This window comes from Perca fluviatilis, chromosome 4, assembly GCF_010015445.1.
Source record: "Perca fluviatilis chromosome 4, GENO_Pfluv_1.0, whole genome shotgun sequence".
Classification (NCBI taxonomy): domain Eukaryota; kingdom Metazoa; phylum Chordata; class Actinopteri; order Perciformes; family Percidae; genus Perca; species Perca fluviatilis.
In genome coordinates this window covers 14,814,651-14,832,726 of record NC_053115.1, presented here as the reverse complement: position 1 = coordinate 14,832,726, position 18,076 = coordinate 14,814,651, and the positions used below count along the sequence as shown (strand labels likewise).

General features: G+C 40.2%; 1 protein-coding gene across 1 annotated transcript; it reads left to right on the top strand.

Annotated features, from left to right (window-relative positions):
• Positions 1 to 1,667: 1,667 nt before the first annotated feature.
• Positions 1,668 to 18,042, top strand: LOC120557876 (LIM domain and actin-binding protein 1-like). Its single transcript, XM_039798536.1, is given in 11 exon segments — positions 1,668 to 1,784; positions 6,151 to 6,290; positions 7,648 to 7,693; positions 10,842 to 11,276; positions 13,754 to 13,808; positions 14,062 to 14,159; positions 15,589 to 15,667; positions 15,888 to 15,919; positions 16,015 to 16,148; positions 16,288 to 17,380; positions 17,382 to 18,042. Coding segments are annotated over 10 exon segments (2,136 nt in total). The 5' UTR covers positions 1,668 to 1,784; positions 6,151 to 6,171; the 3' UTR covers positions 17,427 to 18,042.
• Positions 18,043 to 18,076: the final 34 nt, after the last annotated feature.

Genomic DNA, 18,076 nt, shown 5'->3' with positions numbered 1-18,076 from the left:
GGTGTGTTTTGATTAGTGTTGTGAATGTGTCCAGGTCAGTACAGTCACGGATGTGTATGGGTAGGGAGTTCCAGAGGGAGGGGGCTGCAATGGTGAAAGCTCTGTCACCCCAGGTTTAATGTCAAGTAACATTAAAGGTCCAATATATTTACTGTAATAAATCCCCAAATTACCCCATTGTCTCATTAGATATTATGGAAACATGCTAAGTTTAAATACTATATTTTCTGACAACGATGCTAATGCCAGTATTTTCTCCTTTTAAAATTTCCATTCCGTGACAGAATTTCTGTTTGTGTTTTGGCCTGTGTGTTGTTATCAACGGCCCAGTTTGACAGCCAGGCCGGGTTGCCAGATATACCTGTAAAAATGTAAACCCAGCGCGCTACAGCTGTAACGTTAGCACAGCCATGAAAGCAGCCTGGCCACCTCTGTGAACTTCGAGTCTGGGAAAGAGGGGGCGGGGGAGACGACTCTCTCCAGTATTTTAAATTTGTACTGCAGTAACAATTTTAAACACTAGCTCAGTATTACATATTGCACCTTTAAAATATGACCACGTTAGAAGTAAATTACGATTTTGTCCTCATGAATCTTCCACGAGATGTTATAGGTAAGCATTTTTAACATGTAAATAGTCAGAACACTGTAGCTATAGGCGACTGAAAAATAATGTGAGTGATTTTGTGTTCTTTGCATTTCAATATCATTTTTAGGAACAAGAAAAGAAAAACTGATTGATTGCTGGCCAATAATTGAAGTCTAATAATAATGTACAATTATTAAAAATGTCAGTCTATATTCATTTATGTGCAAAAATATGTAAAAATAGGTTAATAGCTCTACCATGTAATATAACAAGCCTTATTAGTCATTTTCCAGTTTAAAAATAACATCAATGATTTTTTTGAGTATAGCTGAATATGTTTTGTCATATGTTGTGTATGAATCTCTATGTTTAGGTATGAAACTAAATGTATTGTTTCACTAGGTTATGTAGAAAACTGGACATATGTGTGTTCCTTTGATTGGCTGTGAGATAGTGAAACCTTGATTCTCACTGAGTTCTTCAAATTAAAGCCATGATCTCCCTTCTTATGACACCACCCCACTGGCCTTATTTACATCTTCTGCACCATGCACAGTGACAACCTATTTGTATTCCCATTTACAATGAATAATGCAAGATCTCACAAAGGTACTCTTTGACGTGCTATTTTTCTGCAGGCACTGGGCTACATTGTCACCTTTGCTTTCAGGACATTAAAATGTCTGAATCAGAGTTCTTTTTTGTAAAACACTTTGAGCTCCATTTTGGAATGAAAGGTGCTATATAAATCCAGTTTAAATATCGTTGCCATTATTATTAGCCTAGTATAGTTATAGTAGGCCTATAGTAGTGTATTATAACATTACCCTAAACCAATGAGAGCGATGCTCAACCAAACTCTGTCTCAATCCTCATCGCTGCATTGTCACTCCCCTGGGGAATCACCTGCCGCTCTGTGAAGAAACCTGAGTTGTTCAGTAGGTCTGCTTTCTCTTCGCTTGAAAAATAGAAGCGTTTTGCCTGCCTGTTCTCAAAATTTGGGACAGACATGTACCATGTAGGGGTAATGCAATACCTAAGGTCATTGGTGCATAAAAACACATGACCCAGCTCTTCCACTCCTGTGACACCTTTCTGTTCACTCCACCTCTGTCCACACCGGGCGGTGACGCAGAGGCGGCAGCTAGTTTCAGGTGTCTAAAGGTTTCACCAGAATCAACGGAAGTCCCTACAGGTAAGACACAACTCAAAGCAAGGACGTGAAAATATATGTTAATTACTCGAGCTAGGGGTGTTATAAAAATACTAGATGTAGGCTATTTCGAAAAGTCGAACGAGTCTGTTGGTTTTTAGATTTAGACGGTGATTTTTATAAAAACGCACGTGCACATACTCTGCCTTGTTCTCTAAGACTCACTGTCTTTCGAGAATAGTTTATATGCCAAACCAGTCCAGCTGCTAAGTCTTAGGTTGTCACTTCCTAATCACTTGTCACTTAGACTAATTCCTTAGTCTAAATACAACTTAGGCTACATGTAACAAAATTATATATGGAAATATATAACGATATTTACTGTATATACCTCATATACTTAACTAGATATAGGCTATTAGTTCGTCTTTTTACGTCACAAACGTTCTCTACCAAGCGCTTACAGTGTTGCACACCTGAAACGTAAGTTCTTCAAATAACCTGTTGCCCTTTGAGCAGGGCTTCCAACACACACACGTCTATTTATTGTATCGCCTCAGTGCTGATTCTTCAGGTCAAACTCAATTATTTCCTTATAAACAACAGATTTTGTGCTTGTTGTCCTTTTAATAGGCTAAGAATTGTGTCGTACAGTCAATTACGCGTTAAGCAATGCGGACTCCTCCTTACTCATGAGTCATACTGTATCTGAGTGTGGTGGTTATGTTGTTAAGGAGAACTTGGCTTAAAGCCAGGGTTAAAGGTCAGTATCTACATTTCACTGATAACAAGTGATGGAGATGAAGCTAAATGCTGATGTTTAGATTTCAAAAGCTCATATATCAGATAGCCTGTGTGCTCCACTTGCAGTGTACCTGAAACAGGGCCACCTTTGTGTACATTTTCTTACCTCTGATTAAAACCGATTTAGTCATGTTCTCTCTCCCAAAGCTTGAATTCAGATAATAAGTAGGCTACATAAAATAAATGGCATCATGCCAGAAGGCGTGGAGTTAAAGCAAAGAAACAATGTGAAGCTGATAGTATGGCAATTTATAAAAGATTACATTGACCTGTTGTCATACAAAAAAAAGGTAAAATGCTAATTAATAATGCTGCAAACTGTACCTCTAAATTCTATATTTGACCTATGAGGAAGAGTTTCCTTTTTACAAAAAAACAACTAAACCAATTATAGGTAAATGCAAATCTAACAGGTTTGTTTGGTTTTTATTTGGATTTGAATAGTGACCTATGTCATAATTAGTGAGGGTGGTCTGCAGAGTTAAAATGCTAATATTGGCTTCTTATAAAATACTGTGAAGATAATTTAGTATCTGTACACTTCATCTTCCAAACCAGGCAATGCAAAAGAAATTCAAAATTAAGATTGTTTTCACATACAAGAAAAGCATGCTTTAATCCCACCCTACTCCTTAGTTAAAACATTCCTGCTGTGTATTGATTTTCTGCTCTGTTTAGCTCAGCTATTCTCGTTGTACACTTATGAATGAGTGAGAAGTTTCTTAACCGCTGCCATTTTTGCAGGAAGTTTGTGTGTTCTCCCTGTTTTCTTCAGTTGCTCGGGCTTCCTTCAACAGTTTGAGGATATGTAAAAGGGGTGGATGTGCGACTCTAAACTCAGTCTGCGTTATCCCTGTGACAGACTGGTGACCTGTTCAGGGTGTGTCCCTGCCTGCCTGCTATCCAGTGCTGGCTTTATATCCTGCAAAATGACTAACAGGGTAGAAAAAGGAAGTTAACTAATGATTTCAGCATTGCCATCATGTTAAAAAAGTGTGCCTGCTCGTGGTTGCAGGGTAAAAATAACAAATCGCTTTTGTCTCAAAAGCTTTTCGTCTGCTTTCGATCATAACTGCTGAGAAACCATCAGAAAATAAGTTTTGTTTCTCTCTTTCTAAGCAACACCTTGCGCTCTCTCACTCTCTCTTGCTCGCCCAAGACCCACGTCTACAGCCAGCAGATCAGTTTGAGAGCTGGTTCGCCCGATCTTTCTCTCATTTGGGAAGCTGACAATAAAGCTGACTTTACTTTTAATGTTGTCCATCAAAGATACATAGTATCCCTTCATCCTAAAGTTGTCATAAATCAATACTAGAGTAGCCTACTTCCTTGTTTAGGACTGCTGCACCTGCAATAATGAAATGCAATGTCTATCTACAAAATCATCTGTTGAGTGTTTGATGGTTATTTATTTGTGCTTTAGATCGCAATAAGTTTCATTTCTCTGAGCACCGCCATGCTCTCTCTCTCTTGCTGGATCGCAAAGAATTATATTTTTATTTCTCTGATTTACAGCTCCGTTCCTCCTCTCTCTCTCTTGACTCATCTGAGCTTGCAGCCGCAGTCAATGTAGTTCAGTGTGGGCGCTGGCTTGCATGAACTCTCTCTTTTTCTCTCTGTCTTTTTGAAAAATTAGTTGGTCGTCCATCAATCTAACTGTACTTTCAGAAAGAACTACCTCCACCCTGATCAGGGGCTTTTTGGGGGAGAAAAAAAGCCCCAAGAACTTAATTGAGGCCCTGGTTCCTGCGGTTGAAACGCAACAAGTTCCTCAGAAGGTTCCTAGTTCCTTCACACTAATTAAACCCTTTCCCACTTTTTCAACCATTCCTACTACTTCACCTACTTCTTACACATTTATGCCAGCAATCCAGTGTAGCATCAGCCTTTCAACATACAGCATTCACACCGCAATTTCTTCAGAAATTGCATTCTCTAGGAAAGTTTCTGCAGTCGAAAAGCACCAAAATAAAGAACTTGCCCATCACTCCTCAAAACCTGCAGCAACAGTAAACAGCCCCAAGCTATTCAGATGTAGGAAACCTTATAAAAGTAGCCTACTTGAGCAGTGGATTGTCTTTTATATCCTTGTGTTGTGTCTAACTAATCTTTGCCTCTGGCTATCTAGAAACAAACATTAGCCTGACAGTAAATTAAAGTAATTGCATTTAATTATATATAATTACACATTATTAATAATATACAATTACATATTTATCTAAATGGGTAACTCTGTAGGTAATACAGTCAGAGGTTTAGTTGCATTTGACTTTTTTTATTTTCTTTTTTAATTAGGGCTATGTTGAAATTCAGTTCAGTCCAAAGTCTTCACACTACTTGTCACCAGTATCGCTTTGCATCTGATGTAATAAGGGCCCCTGTGTGAAAAGGCCCAGATAGTAAGAGAAATGATTATGGAGTCTATCAGCTATGCACAGTAGTGATTTAAACTCTTAGTTATAATATACTGTCTGAGCACTAGAATAGAGAGTCATGGTCTGACATAAGGATGTCTCTCCAGACACAGAAACTGAATCGGAGGCTCATCATCCGTCTGCAGCACTTATTTAAGTGTGGGTTTGTTCAAGTGAAGTTAAAGGGATACTTTGCAGATGTTCAACCAAAACTCAGATAAAACTCTAAAACTATGCAGCGCTGATTAACTATGAACCAAGGTTCTGTTACTGTATTGCCTATTTCTCGCCCTAAAATGTTTTCAGAAATTTATTTCAGCTTACCTTTTAACTGTTATACGAGATTGTTTGTTACCAGCCGGCCGCCATATTAATCTGTGACGTGCTCGCATTACATCACCCACCAGCGGGAGCATCTATTGTTCCGTTGTGGCGCAGTGCATTTTGGTCATGCAACAACAATCTCAAAAACGCCATTCTACTGCATAGACAGCCCAGTTTTATAAAAAAAAAAAAAAGAACCTTTTGGGGATTTTAAAGGTTTTGGGATGTGCTGTTCTCTGGTTTTTGTAAATGTTGCCCATGGCGAGTTATCCTCTCATAATGAACATCTTGCAATCATGCGGAATGAGCCGGAGTGCAAGTTTTAACATGTCAACTTGTTTGTTTGCATGCATTACTGTATGATCACATATACTCTTTGGTATGTATGTCATGTTGTGGGGGGGTGACAAAGAGCTAAACTGATGGAGAGCATGTTACAAACTTGCAAATCAGTGATCTCAGACAGCTGATAGTTCCTCTACAAGCACAAACCTAGACTTTGGCACCAACCCTCCGAAGAAACTGTACAGATCAAGATAGTTTTTTTTAGTGTCAGTATGGTGGTCTCAATCGCCTAAAACGCACAACTTGTAGATGTCAGATGATTCTATAGTGAGATGAAAAGTAGACTGGTGAATAAGTGCAGATGATGATGGAGTAAAGTGTTTTATTTTCAGGCTACATGAAGCAAGAATGTTTCAGGCTGGTTTTAATTGCAAATTTAGGATGTGGCTCAGCATATGGGGTTAATGGTATAACTCAAGTTTAGTTTTCTCCATTAAAGGTTTGGGAAATAATTTATAAACGAAGAGTTACGATTAGCGTATTAATGAACGTGGCTTATGGCGGTTGTGTTTGTATTTCAGGTATTCAAATAGCTGCCAGAGATGGAAAGTGGTCCATTCAATCGACGGTGCTGGGCAGCACAGTCCTTGCGTGTCACTGCGAAGGAGCTGTCACTCAGCGGCCGAGGGAGAAACAATGCCATTGCTGAACGCTTCTCCAAGTGAGTAACATCTGGTTTTCAGTAATGTTTATTGTTAATGTACACTTAACGTAAATCTGTCTGTAATTCAAGAAATTAATGTTAAATAAATTTCTAAAAGACTTTTGAAAATTCCTTTTTGAAATGTTTACATTTTGAAAAGACAAAATGTACGAGTTCTACTTAGGGCTACATTACATTATTTCAGACTGTTGTTGAGTCTGCTTGTGCATTTCATTTATGCAGCCAGAAAACAAGTGGTTACCCTTTTGACTAAGCTGATGATGTTTTGAAAATGGCCTCTCAATATGTTTATGATTTATAATTGGTAACACTTTATGTGAACGGGTGTGCATAAGACTGACATGACACCATCATGATAATGACATACTGTCAGCTGTCATGAACGTGAAAGGTCATGACTGTCATTAAGTGTCATTCGGTAAAGTACGACCCTTTTAATGCAAAGTTAGCATTGTTCGAGATTACATTACATGTCATTTAGCTGACGCTTTTATCCAAAGCAACTTAACAATTGCTCCTCTGGAGCAACTATGGGTTAAGTGTCTTGCTCAGGGATGTATCGCAGTGGCAATTGAACCGAGATCTCCCACACCAAAGGCATGTGTCATATCCGCTGCGCCATCACCTCCCGGATGAGAGATGTTTGTGTTATGACAACTTGACATGATGCAAGACAACATAACCTGCCCTAAATATGTCATAGCAGGCAACTGTTTAGCTTTATGTGTTAAAATAACATTAAACTGTCATTAACTAGTTGTTTTTTACATTGGCTGTCAAGAGACCATTATAATTGTGTCATGAATATTTTCCTTGACCTCAAGTAAAGTGGACCCATTTGGACTTGTAATTAGGATGTCATAAAAGTTATAGGACCAGTTTATGTTAACACATAAACAGTTTCTTAAAGTTTGATAATTAGGCGTGCCATAACATATTTATGACAACATATTTAGGTCAAGTTTCCACAGCACAGAGATTGTTGTCTTCGTTAATGTCAAGTTGTCATAACACAAACGTCTCAAAAAATGCTAACTTTGCACTAAAAGTGTCACAACAGTGAATGACACAACAGTCATTCAACAGTTATGAACATTCAAAACAGTCATGAACATTCAAAAAGACTCCATGTTCATAACAGGTGCCATGTCAGACTTATGTACACCCCTTCAAATAAAGTGTTAACAAATACGTTTGTAGGTATTACCCCTTAAAAATGTAAGAATAACTGAAACTAAATTGAAACCATACCATAACACTACTAAAATAAAGTCTAACAAACTAAAATCTAAAAAATTATAAATTAATCTATTTTTGAGTCACCAGAGGTCAGTGTTCCTTCTGTCTCTCTCAGGTACCAGAGAGCTGCTGAGGAGTCAAGTGCTGAGAAGAAAAAGGGAGTAAGTATCTCTGTAAAGGGGATAGAGACATTTTATTTCAGACATTTCCCACGGTTTATGAAAAAGTAGTGTACAGCTGAATTTGATACACGAAAGACAAATGTAAGTTAAAGTTTTTCACATGAAAATCTACATCTATGAGACATCTTGTTTACAGCAATTTGATAAGCCTCTCCTAGCAAACTACACGATTAAATGAAGTGTGTGTGTATGGTGCATGTCTTGCTTCATTTGCTCAGTAGCTGCTGGTGGTGCTAAACTAATTATTGCACACACACACACACACACACACACACACACACACACACACACACACACACACACACACACAAACACTCACCATGCCAACACACTGTCTAGGCCAAATGTCTTGTCTTGGCTGACCTCTCATTGGCCACTTGTTGCGATGGGCAGGCTATCAAACCCATAATCCTACTTCAGTGTAATCCCCTTTTTAAAAGCTCTTTGTGGCTCCAACTGTGGCAGTGTGAAAGACTCCTAAACAAAGCAGTACTGAGATTAAATGAGTAACTGATCATCGAATACCATGAAGAAATATAAGGTAATGTTGCTCTAAATGTACTGTATGAAATTTGCCAATGTTTACCAGTGTGTGTCTGTGTCTGTGTGTGTAAGCAAGCCAGCTGCTTTGAAAGCTTAATTACCTTTTATAGTCTTAGTTTAACGATCTGGCTGGTAATGACAATGGCATATATATTTTTTTACTCCAGTAGAAATGTAATACAGTATGAATATACTATATGTGAGAGAAACCTTCCTGCGTTACTTACTTACATGCAGTGTTTAACTTTGAAGATGAAGAAGCAAATTTCTCTAAATGTTCAGGTTGTCAGGTTAATGTTTTATATTTGATTTACATTTTTATGTGATTCAACATACTTTGTAATCATTTTCAGGGACCAATGGTATTTGTGGATATGAGCTGATGCCACTATTAGGACGGTTACAGAAGACTAGTTCAAATATTTAAGGATAACACAAGTTTGAATGAGGAGCATGAAAGACCGAGAGGTGGGGGAAGGGGGGACTTTTCGAACATGACAACAACAATTTTTGGCCACAGCTACTTAAATGTGAAGATTTGCTGGTTTATGTTTTTATTGATTATTATGGAGTTTTTGGACATCACTTTGAACTTTTGAGGGACATCTGTGATTAAGTTTTGCCATTTTTAGAGTAAATTACTGATTACTGATACAAAATATAATCAACAGATTCAGGGATAACCCTTCCATCAAACAAGTCAGTTTAATATTGTACAGGATGCAGTTACATGAATTTTAAATTGTGTTAAACAACGAACAAGTTTAGAGTTACATAACATTTTTAGCAAATACTTTTAAAACTGAGAAATCAATGGCACCCAAGATTAATTGCCAACGTTTTGCTTGTAATTGTGTGGTGTGTCTTTTCTGACACTTCCGTGATCTGGACTCAGGTCCAGAACTGACTGAATGTCTGTCATTAGCTCTTTTTTTTTGTGGAACAAACTCCCAGAGTATCTGACCTCTAAGGAGTGTTTAAAATCCTATATAAAACTCTGTTATGAGACGACTCATTCCAACTTTCATGTGGTGATTATTTTTATTTTTTTAATGGCTTTTGTTCTTTCATTGTGCCAGTATTTTTCCATCCATCTTGTCTTGTATTCCATTTTGTCACTTTTTGCCTCACCTAAAACCTTTGTTCAGTCTGTGAAAATAAGTGCTACGTAGACACATTTTTAGTGCTGTTATCGTCAGAAATAATTTGCGAGTGGAAAAATGTCAAAGCCAATGTAGCGAACAAAGAGTTAACTTTTCCCTGAATGTATCATTTCCTGCTCTGGTTTCCTGGGTATTCACTCTCTCTCTCTGTCTCTCTCTCTGTCTCTCTCTCCCATTTACTTTCCTGGTGTGAAAGGGGCCGGGCTAGCTCTTACTAGTAGATTTTGTCTAGCTGCTAACATCTAGGAGAGCTCTGTCTCGCTGTCTTTCAGCACACTGACCTATAGAGAAGGACCAAACAAAGGACTCTCACTTTCCTTGCTGTCAAGTTGTGGTTCCACTTCGTTTGGGTACTCATACGGAGAGGTTTCTTTTTTGTCTGTTTGCTTAAATAACGGGAACAATCTTGTGACTGTCCAGTTCTCTCCACTCACCCTCGACTTCCCTCACAAAGACAGTAATTGTGCGTCTGTAATTTTTGTGCACTTCAGTTCTTTATTCTTATGTTCTTATGTCTTTCGTCTTACATTTCTCTTTTTCGTCTGTCTGTCTGTCTGTGTTTGTGCATGTTCCAACTTATTTGTAAATGTACCAGATTTAGTTTGACGTACTGATGCACTGCACTGTGCACTATGCTGATAAACCATGGTAGTTAAGTCTTTTCATTGTGCGTTTTGATTTGTCATCTCTAATCATCTTTAAATTAGGTTAAACATTCATTTGTAGTCATTTTCTTTCAAGCATTGTGTTTATATAATCTATAATAGTGTTAAAATGTTTACTACTGACCTGACCTCAGCTGAGAGGCTTGCCTACAAAAGCTCACAATGTTTTCTAAGATTTACTAAGTTTAAGTTTACTTATATGAGAGTGAATCATTCACATGTCCACATCCTCTTTCTTCAACGTGTCAGTCCTATTTTATAATGAAGGAAGTTCCCGGCGGTCACACGGCAGTAGTGTGCCTCCTGTTGTTCTGCTGTGCTGTTTGCTGCTCAACGTGTTTTATTGTCACGAATGGCTGCGTAGTGAACAGAGCCCTCCTTAGTGTTTTTTTGGGAAAGGTGAAGTTGTCGTGAGGAAAGGAATGCAGCTGGAGAAAAAAATCTGCCTGCCTGCTATATCCATCTTGAGCCAAGCGTTGCCTTTAGTGGCCGCAGCAAAACATCTACTTCCTGGACCAGCTTTGAACAGCTGTTCAGCTAATCTGTCAGTGAAGCCAAACTCAGATTTTGGCATTTCCTTTTTTTCCATCCTGCTGCATTGGGCTTTAAGCTGTATGTTTAGTACTGCACGTGTTGCCAAATGGAATACTTCTATAGTTCAGCATGTACACAGAATGACAAGAAGAAGAACAGACTATACTGTTGCTTTTGATTGGCAGTGTTTTTAAATTTTTAATCTGTTCTTTTCTTCCTCAGTCTTTTGAGAGGGCATCACCCTCCATGCGGTCAGTCAACCTCGGTGCTCTAAAGAAGCGCTGGGAGCCGGCACAGGGCAAGCCTTCTTCCATCCCTCATCCTCCGAGCCCGTCCAGCTATCACAGCAGGCCTCCTGCTCTGGCCAAGTCCGCTTCTATCACTGAGGACTGTCCTCCAGTGAAGAGCCCCGGCCTGCCGACCGCTCGGGGAGGTCAACTCACAGCCAGTCCTGTCGAGCAGCCCGCAGTTACTCCAGAAGCATCCAAAGCTGAAGAGCAGAGAGGCATGGACAGGTGTGAGCTGACACACCGTGAAAGACCGGAAAAGCTTGAAGAGCAAGTTCCAACCAGCCCCTGTGCCTCTTATGAAAAACCCAGAGTGCCACTGAACAACCTGAAGATGAAGTTTGAGAGGGGAGAGGACACCATGGGCAAGGTAGTTACAGACAGATCAGATCTTTTTCTGCTTTGCAGCCTCTTCTTCTGAACACTTCAGCAAGCACTAGGACACCCCCTCAATACATTAATAATTACATTATTTATGGACCTACACAAAAGTCCTCAGTTTGTGCATATATTTGACATTAATTGAGATCGTATTTGTTTGCATTATTGTTTTGTGTATGAGGCTGCTCTTAGTCTCTTCTTTTTTTGCCAGCTGTGCATCTATTGGCCATGTTGCTCAGGCATTAACTGTAACCACAATAGGATTTACTGTACTGATGTTGGTCAGCCCTGTAAAACATATTTTCTGAACCTTCCTTGAGGAAAAAAAGGCAAAATGTTTTTCTCAGGTTAACTTTATGTTGCATAACCTGAAGCTGCTTTAATGAGCATATTTGAAGGAACACTTAACCGTTTAGATGCTAATTTACAAGGCTTGTTATGCGCTAATTGTTGTATCAAGTCTGGGACTTTGTAATTAGTGCACACATGTAAAGAAGTCACCTTTACTGACCACAATATTTTTTCATCCAGCAATAACCGTTAAAACCAAGCTCCTTTCTTTGACGACGTGTTAGGCATTGTTGTGTGTTTTAAGATTGTTTATTTTCAGATGTATTCTTCCTAGTGTTCTCTGGTCCCTGTGTTCTCTGAAGTAGTCTTGTTACACCTGGATTTTGGCATGTCTCATCCCCCACCCTTCCTGTCTCTCCCTGTCACTCTCTCTCGGCCCAAAACAACAAGCACTCCAGTCTTCACCTTCCATAACAGAGGAATGTAGGAACATTCCTGACCCAGGGCTCTTTCTTTCTTCAGAGGATCACCTCTGAGGAGCAACTGGCTTTATCTCACTTTCCTTTAGCCACAGTGTGTATTCTGGATTTTTATTTTCAGTTTTGGTTTTAATGTTATATTGTTCAGTGTATGTGCAGCAGTTGTCACACCACTGCATGAATTAATATTCATAATCAAGTGAAAAGGAACACAACCTAACTTAGCTGTAACTTGCACTCTGGAATTTGAAGTCTTTTAAAAATGCTCAACAGTATGACTAACGCCATTACGTCACCACAAGGAAAGAATAAGTGTAAAAGTTACTGGTGGACATTTACAGGGAAGACTAGCAGTGTTGTAACACTTACTCTGTCAATACTGGGTCAAAAGGTGGACTTTCTTCTCATTCAGTGAACACAAGTACTGTAGTTTAATGCATCTATGCCCTCGTTCAACTGAACCTTTGAGTGTTTTAAAATGCTGTTGGTGTTTGGATATACGTGGCTGAGGAAGATGGTGGCACAATAGGACTCACTCCACAATCCCAGTGAAGCAGCCTAAAGGAATGAGCTACTTTAATTTGCCAAAACCCTTTTCCACTCGTGTGTGCGCACAGGATAACTGCTGAGAGAAACTGTCTGGTTTACTTGGTGACACACACACACACACACACACACACACACACACACACACACACACACACACACACACACACACACACACAGAGAGCTCACTCTTTTAGTAAAGTGTGATGGAAGAGTTTTGGTTCTTTGGACTGCAGGTCAAGAGCATGTTGGTGGCTGTCTGGCCAATGGTAATAACTGGTGACTCTCATAGTAGACCTTTCTTTGGTGAAGTGTTGCTGAGATGGAGCCTGTAGATGGTGTCTGGCACGTATGTTTCAAAGACCTTATGACATTGTGTCAGAGGCCTTTATGTGAAGTAAAAGCAGAATCTGGAGTCAGGATTTAGATATACAGTAGTGTCCCTGAAGATTTACGTCTGTTAAGAATAATTCTGGACAATACCGGAAACATGGAAGATATTTATAGTTAATTTGGAAATCTAGGGGTTTAGCTTTATATTTTATACTTTAATGAACACGCAACCACTTCATAATATTCTTTCTGAGGACTCAGGTTCTGCCCATGTCCTTCATCACGGTGCTGAACTATATGGGGTGCTTTTCCACCGGTCCTGATGACTTGTGATATCCACGTGCGATACAGGACAGGCAGCGCTTCACATACAGACTCGGGAAACTTTTACTTTAACCCGAATATCTTTGTCTCAGAAATCAAAATATCGGACTCTCACTCGCCCTTTGGACCAATCGTCAGAGGCTGAAACATTAGCCTTTAGTATTGAAACACACACAAACTAAACCACTTTTACAACGTGTTGTTTCTGTGTGCCAGTTTACATCCTGGGCACTGCTGAGGTGCCCTTGAGCAAGGCACCGAACCCCCAACAGTGCGGGGCGCCTGTTCATTGGCACCCCCCCTCACTTTGCCATCGCTCCATTAATGCATGTATAAGGTCCTGTTTGTGCACGTGTGTGTGTGTGTATTTTGGGCCTGTGTGTAATGTGTAACTCCTACAGAGTGAAAAAATTTAATTTCCCCCCTGGGGATCAATAAAGCATCTCTTCTTTCTTCTTTTTCACTGATTCCACCAATCGTTTTACTCTTACAGGGAGGCAGGACGACATTACGCAGTAGTTCATCGGAGGACATGGACCAACATGGCGGTAAAGACCAACGCACACACAATTACACACAGCCCTTTGAATAACCCGCAGAGGTCTTGTACATCGCTAGCCTTTAATCCCAAAACTACGGAGTTACAAGCAGTTTTGTTTCTGGGAACACAATAGTATGTGCCACAACTAATACTTTTAAACTGAAGAGCAATCATTTGCTGTTTTAGTGAAATGCAGCCACAGTTTTCGTGTGAGTTTACTGCAGTTAAAGCATTACGTGTGATTGTGTCTTCTGCTTTAGGTCTGTCTGTGTCTGACCGAGTGTTGGAGTCCACATCCATGAAGGAGAAGATGGCCAAGTACCAGGCTGCTGTTTCTAAACAAGTCACCGCTCGCTCCGTGAGTTCACCCAACAGAAGCGGAATTCAAAAAATATAACTGCAAAAATATAATCTCTCAAAAATATCAATGAAATCTTACATTTTTGTGAAAATAATCAAAACCACAAAAAAGGTAGATTAAAACATTCAAATTTAAGTTTTTAATAATAAAATTCTGCTTCAGCTGTTTTTAAAGGAACACCCTGACTTATTGGGACTTTAGCTTATTCACTGTATCCCCCACATTTGGATAAGTCCATACATACCATTCTCATCTCAGTGCGTGTTGTAACTCTGTCCGACGGCCCCACCGGTAGCTTAGCCTAGCACAGATCCTGGAGGTAATCGGTTCCAACTAGCCTACTTATTACAACTAGTCACTTATTGGGAGCAGTAGGCTAGTTGGAACCGATTACCTCCAGGATCTTTGCTAGACGGTGGGGCCGTCGGACAGAGTTACAACACGCACGGAGATGAGAAGGGTATGTATGGACTTATCTAACTCTGGGGGATACGGTGAGTGGACCTTTTTCACAGCAGACATTTTGACTTGTCATAGTAGGAAAAGCACAGCTGAAACTGATAACCTTAACGATGGCTCAATTCCATCAAGTGTCCCAGTAAGCTATCTCATTGAGTCAGCATGCACAATACCAGGGCCTCTAAGTGGAATGCAGCCATCATTAATGGTTTTGAATACACCTGTGCTTTTCCTATTATGACATGTCAACATGTCTGCCGTGAAAAAGGTCTATAAAATAAAGTCCCAATAAGTCGGCGTGTTCCTTTTTTAAAGGCCAGCAGTCATTAATAAAGCAATTTTAATTGCAGTTTAAAACAAAGGGCCAGTTTTAATTTATCAATTAAAAATCTTTGAATTTTAAATAACTATTTATTGTATTGTATATTACGAAATGTGTCTTTTCTAAATTAATGGAAATTAAGAAACTTCCCAGTAATCCACAATTGTTTCGAAAAGATAAGTGATCTAAAAAAATATAAATGGGTAGATTTAATCATACACAAACTCATTAACCATCACCGTATTTCCAAGGTTACTGGAGTTTGCCCCCACATTAAAAATTATACATTTGAAACCTTTGGACAATTAAAAATGGTGAAATAAGTCAATTCTTCATGCACTAAGTTTTAAGAGGACTGAGCTTTGATCAGATTTGTGAACACAAAAGTTTATATATAGTGTATATATATATTTATATATGGTAGTAATGGAGGCAACAGTATGTTTTGGTGATGTTTGTGTCTTCCTCTGCACATCTGCCCACTAATGTTACTGTATGTACATTGTTTGCTGTCTTCCTTTTTCTTTAATTTCTTCCTTCCTACCTACACCAGAAATAGGCAAAATACTCAACAGTTCATTATGTAACAGCCAGTTGACATGAGTGTTTGTTTCCCTCTTTTCTTTCACTTTGTGTTTCCTCCAGGGTCTAGCCCCAGATGTGCCTGCTCCAAAAACATCTGCACCAGTAAATCAGAAACACATTCCTGCACCTGAGTGCAATGGTGAGTCTTAGTGGATACTCGAGGACATATTCCCACGATACTGTTCTTTATACACTATCACTTGTGATATAAAATGTGAAATGGAGCATTAACTACAATATTATTATACCCAAATAACTTTGGCACCCAGAATGAGATACAGTTTGGTTTGATTACCCTTTTTCAGCTGGGTTCTGAGGTACACCAGTGGCTGATGTTTTGTGTGTTTCGTCTGTTTCAGGGGAGAGCAGCGAGCAACCCAAAGCATTTAAGGTGAGTCAGCCATCCCAACAAGCAGGAGACATGCATGAATCATCAAAAGAAAAATCCAATTTCAACCCTTGTCGTTGATGTCGTTGTGTGTTTAGAAGTTCAGCCCACCGGTGAGGGAGACGTGCATCGCTTGTCTAAAGACGGTGTACCCGCTGGAGAGACTGGTGGCTCTTCAGCACGTCTACCACAAAAGTTGCTTCCGCTGTGTTCACTGCAGCACAACGCTCAGGTTAGTCTTGCACTGTCGCATATTTCCTGAATTGTAATCACGTGTTTTGATTTTGAAATGCTTCCTCAGGGGCCGACTGTTCAAGAACCACAAAGAGGGACATTGGTTAAATGATATCTTTCCTACTCTCTATTTCTAGCATACTGAACTACGCCTCCCTGCACGGTAATGTCTACTGCAAGCCCCATTTCAACCAGCTGTTTAAAGCTAAAGGCAACTATGACGAGGGCTTTGGCCATCGGCCTCACAAGGAGCTTTGGGAGCCTCGAGCTGACGGAGACGAAGGTGAGGAAGCGCTGACGCCAAAGGAACACGAGGGACCAGCAGCGGTGACGCGTCCAGCTGAGAGTACCTCCGACAAACAGGTGACCCCGACTGTGGAAACAAGCCCACAGGTTAAGGTTACAGACCTGACTGCCTTACTGGAGACACGTGTGCAGACCCATGCCAGGTCTGGTGAGAAGCTCGAGTCTACAGAGAAGCCAGCGGAGCAACGCAGGCTGAGGGTCGCCTGGCCTCCCTCGGCTGGTGAGGGCCACTCTGAGACAGAAGCACTTAGTCCAGTCACGGAGGGAGTTTCTTCAGGCCGACCGTGGAGAGCCAAGTGGCCCCCAGGAGACGAGCTGCCATCATCCTTCCAGAGCACAGATCGGGCTGAACTGAAGAGCCTAAGGCGGAGCTCTTCTCTAAAGGAGCGCAGTCGGCCTTTTACGCTCGCAGCTAAACCCAGCCCGGCAATTACTCCGGCACCAAGGGAACCTCGGCGCCCTCTCAAATCCCTGCTGGAATGGAGAGCATCATTCGAGGAAAAACGCTCATCTGAAGAACCAGCCAAGGAAAACAATCCAGAGCTTCAGCAGGTGAAGCAGCAGGAAAAGAAAGAGAAGACGGCGCCTCAAATACCGAGCGAAGATGCAGCCAATGCAAGCGAGACAATCTCAGAGGAGGACGTGGAGACTGAGCAACAGGAAGAAAGACACAAACAAGTACAGAAAGGAAAGGCAGGAGCAGACAAGATGGCGGTGGAAGAAGGCTCTCTTAGAAGCATCTCCCCGGATATCTCACCGTCCCCCTCTCCACCTTTACAGCCAAAACAGAACCGCGCCTCCCAGGATGTGGGCTTCTGGGAGGAGGACAAAGAAGGAAGTGATGCAGAGGAGCTGAGTGCAGAGGATATAATCAAGAGGAACCGCTACTATGACGAGGAAGAGGAGGAGGAGGAGGAGGAGGAGGGAGGAGGAGGAGGAGGAGGAGGAGGAGGAACCTCTTATAGTCTGACCGTCATGTCCATCCAACACTTTGCCAGTTTTGTTTTCTCAGTCTATAGGTAGATCATAAATGTAGCTTTACCAGATTTTAAAGAAGATGCTAAACATGTGTAATAGGTGTGTGTATGTATGTGCATTTATATTACAATAACTGCCCTTAATGGTTACATGTTTGATTTCTTTTAATTGTATACTGTAAATATCTAATACCGCTTTAAATGACTCCTGATTGGAAGTTGGAGCTTTTATTAAATTCATTTATCTTCTAATAATTATATGCACCATCAGTGACCTAATTATTCGCGGAATATACAAAACAGACAAGTCCGTAAACCTTAATAACCACCATTACCACAATAACAGGAGAAATATAAGATAATCAAGGTTTCCACTGATGGCTATCCTTTCAGTCTAATAGAATAGAAGTTATATCATCTCCTTGGGCCTTCTGGATTTGTGTTTAACATTTTCAAATGTGTTCCACTTTAGATAGTATGTCAAACACTTTGTATTTTAAAGAATCATTTTTAAATATTTTTTTTTTAATAATTTGTATAATGACACATTGGGCGTTGCAGTCTCAGCTGTTGTTGAAACAATTAAAATGTATCAATGAGGATACCAGAGTTTGCACTCCAGACTTTTACTTGAGTTCATAAA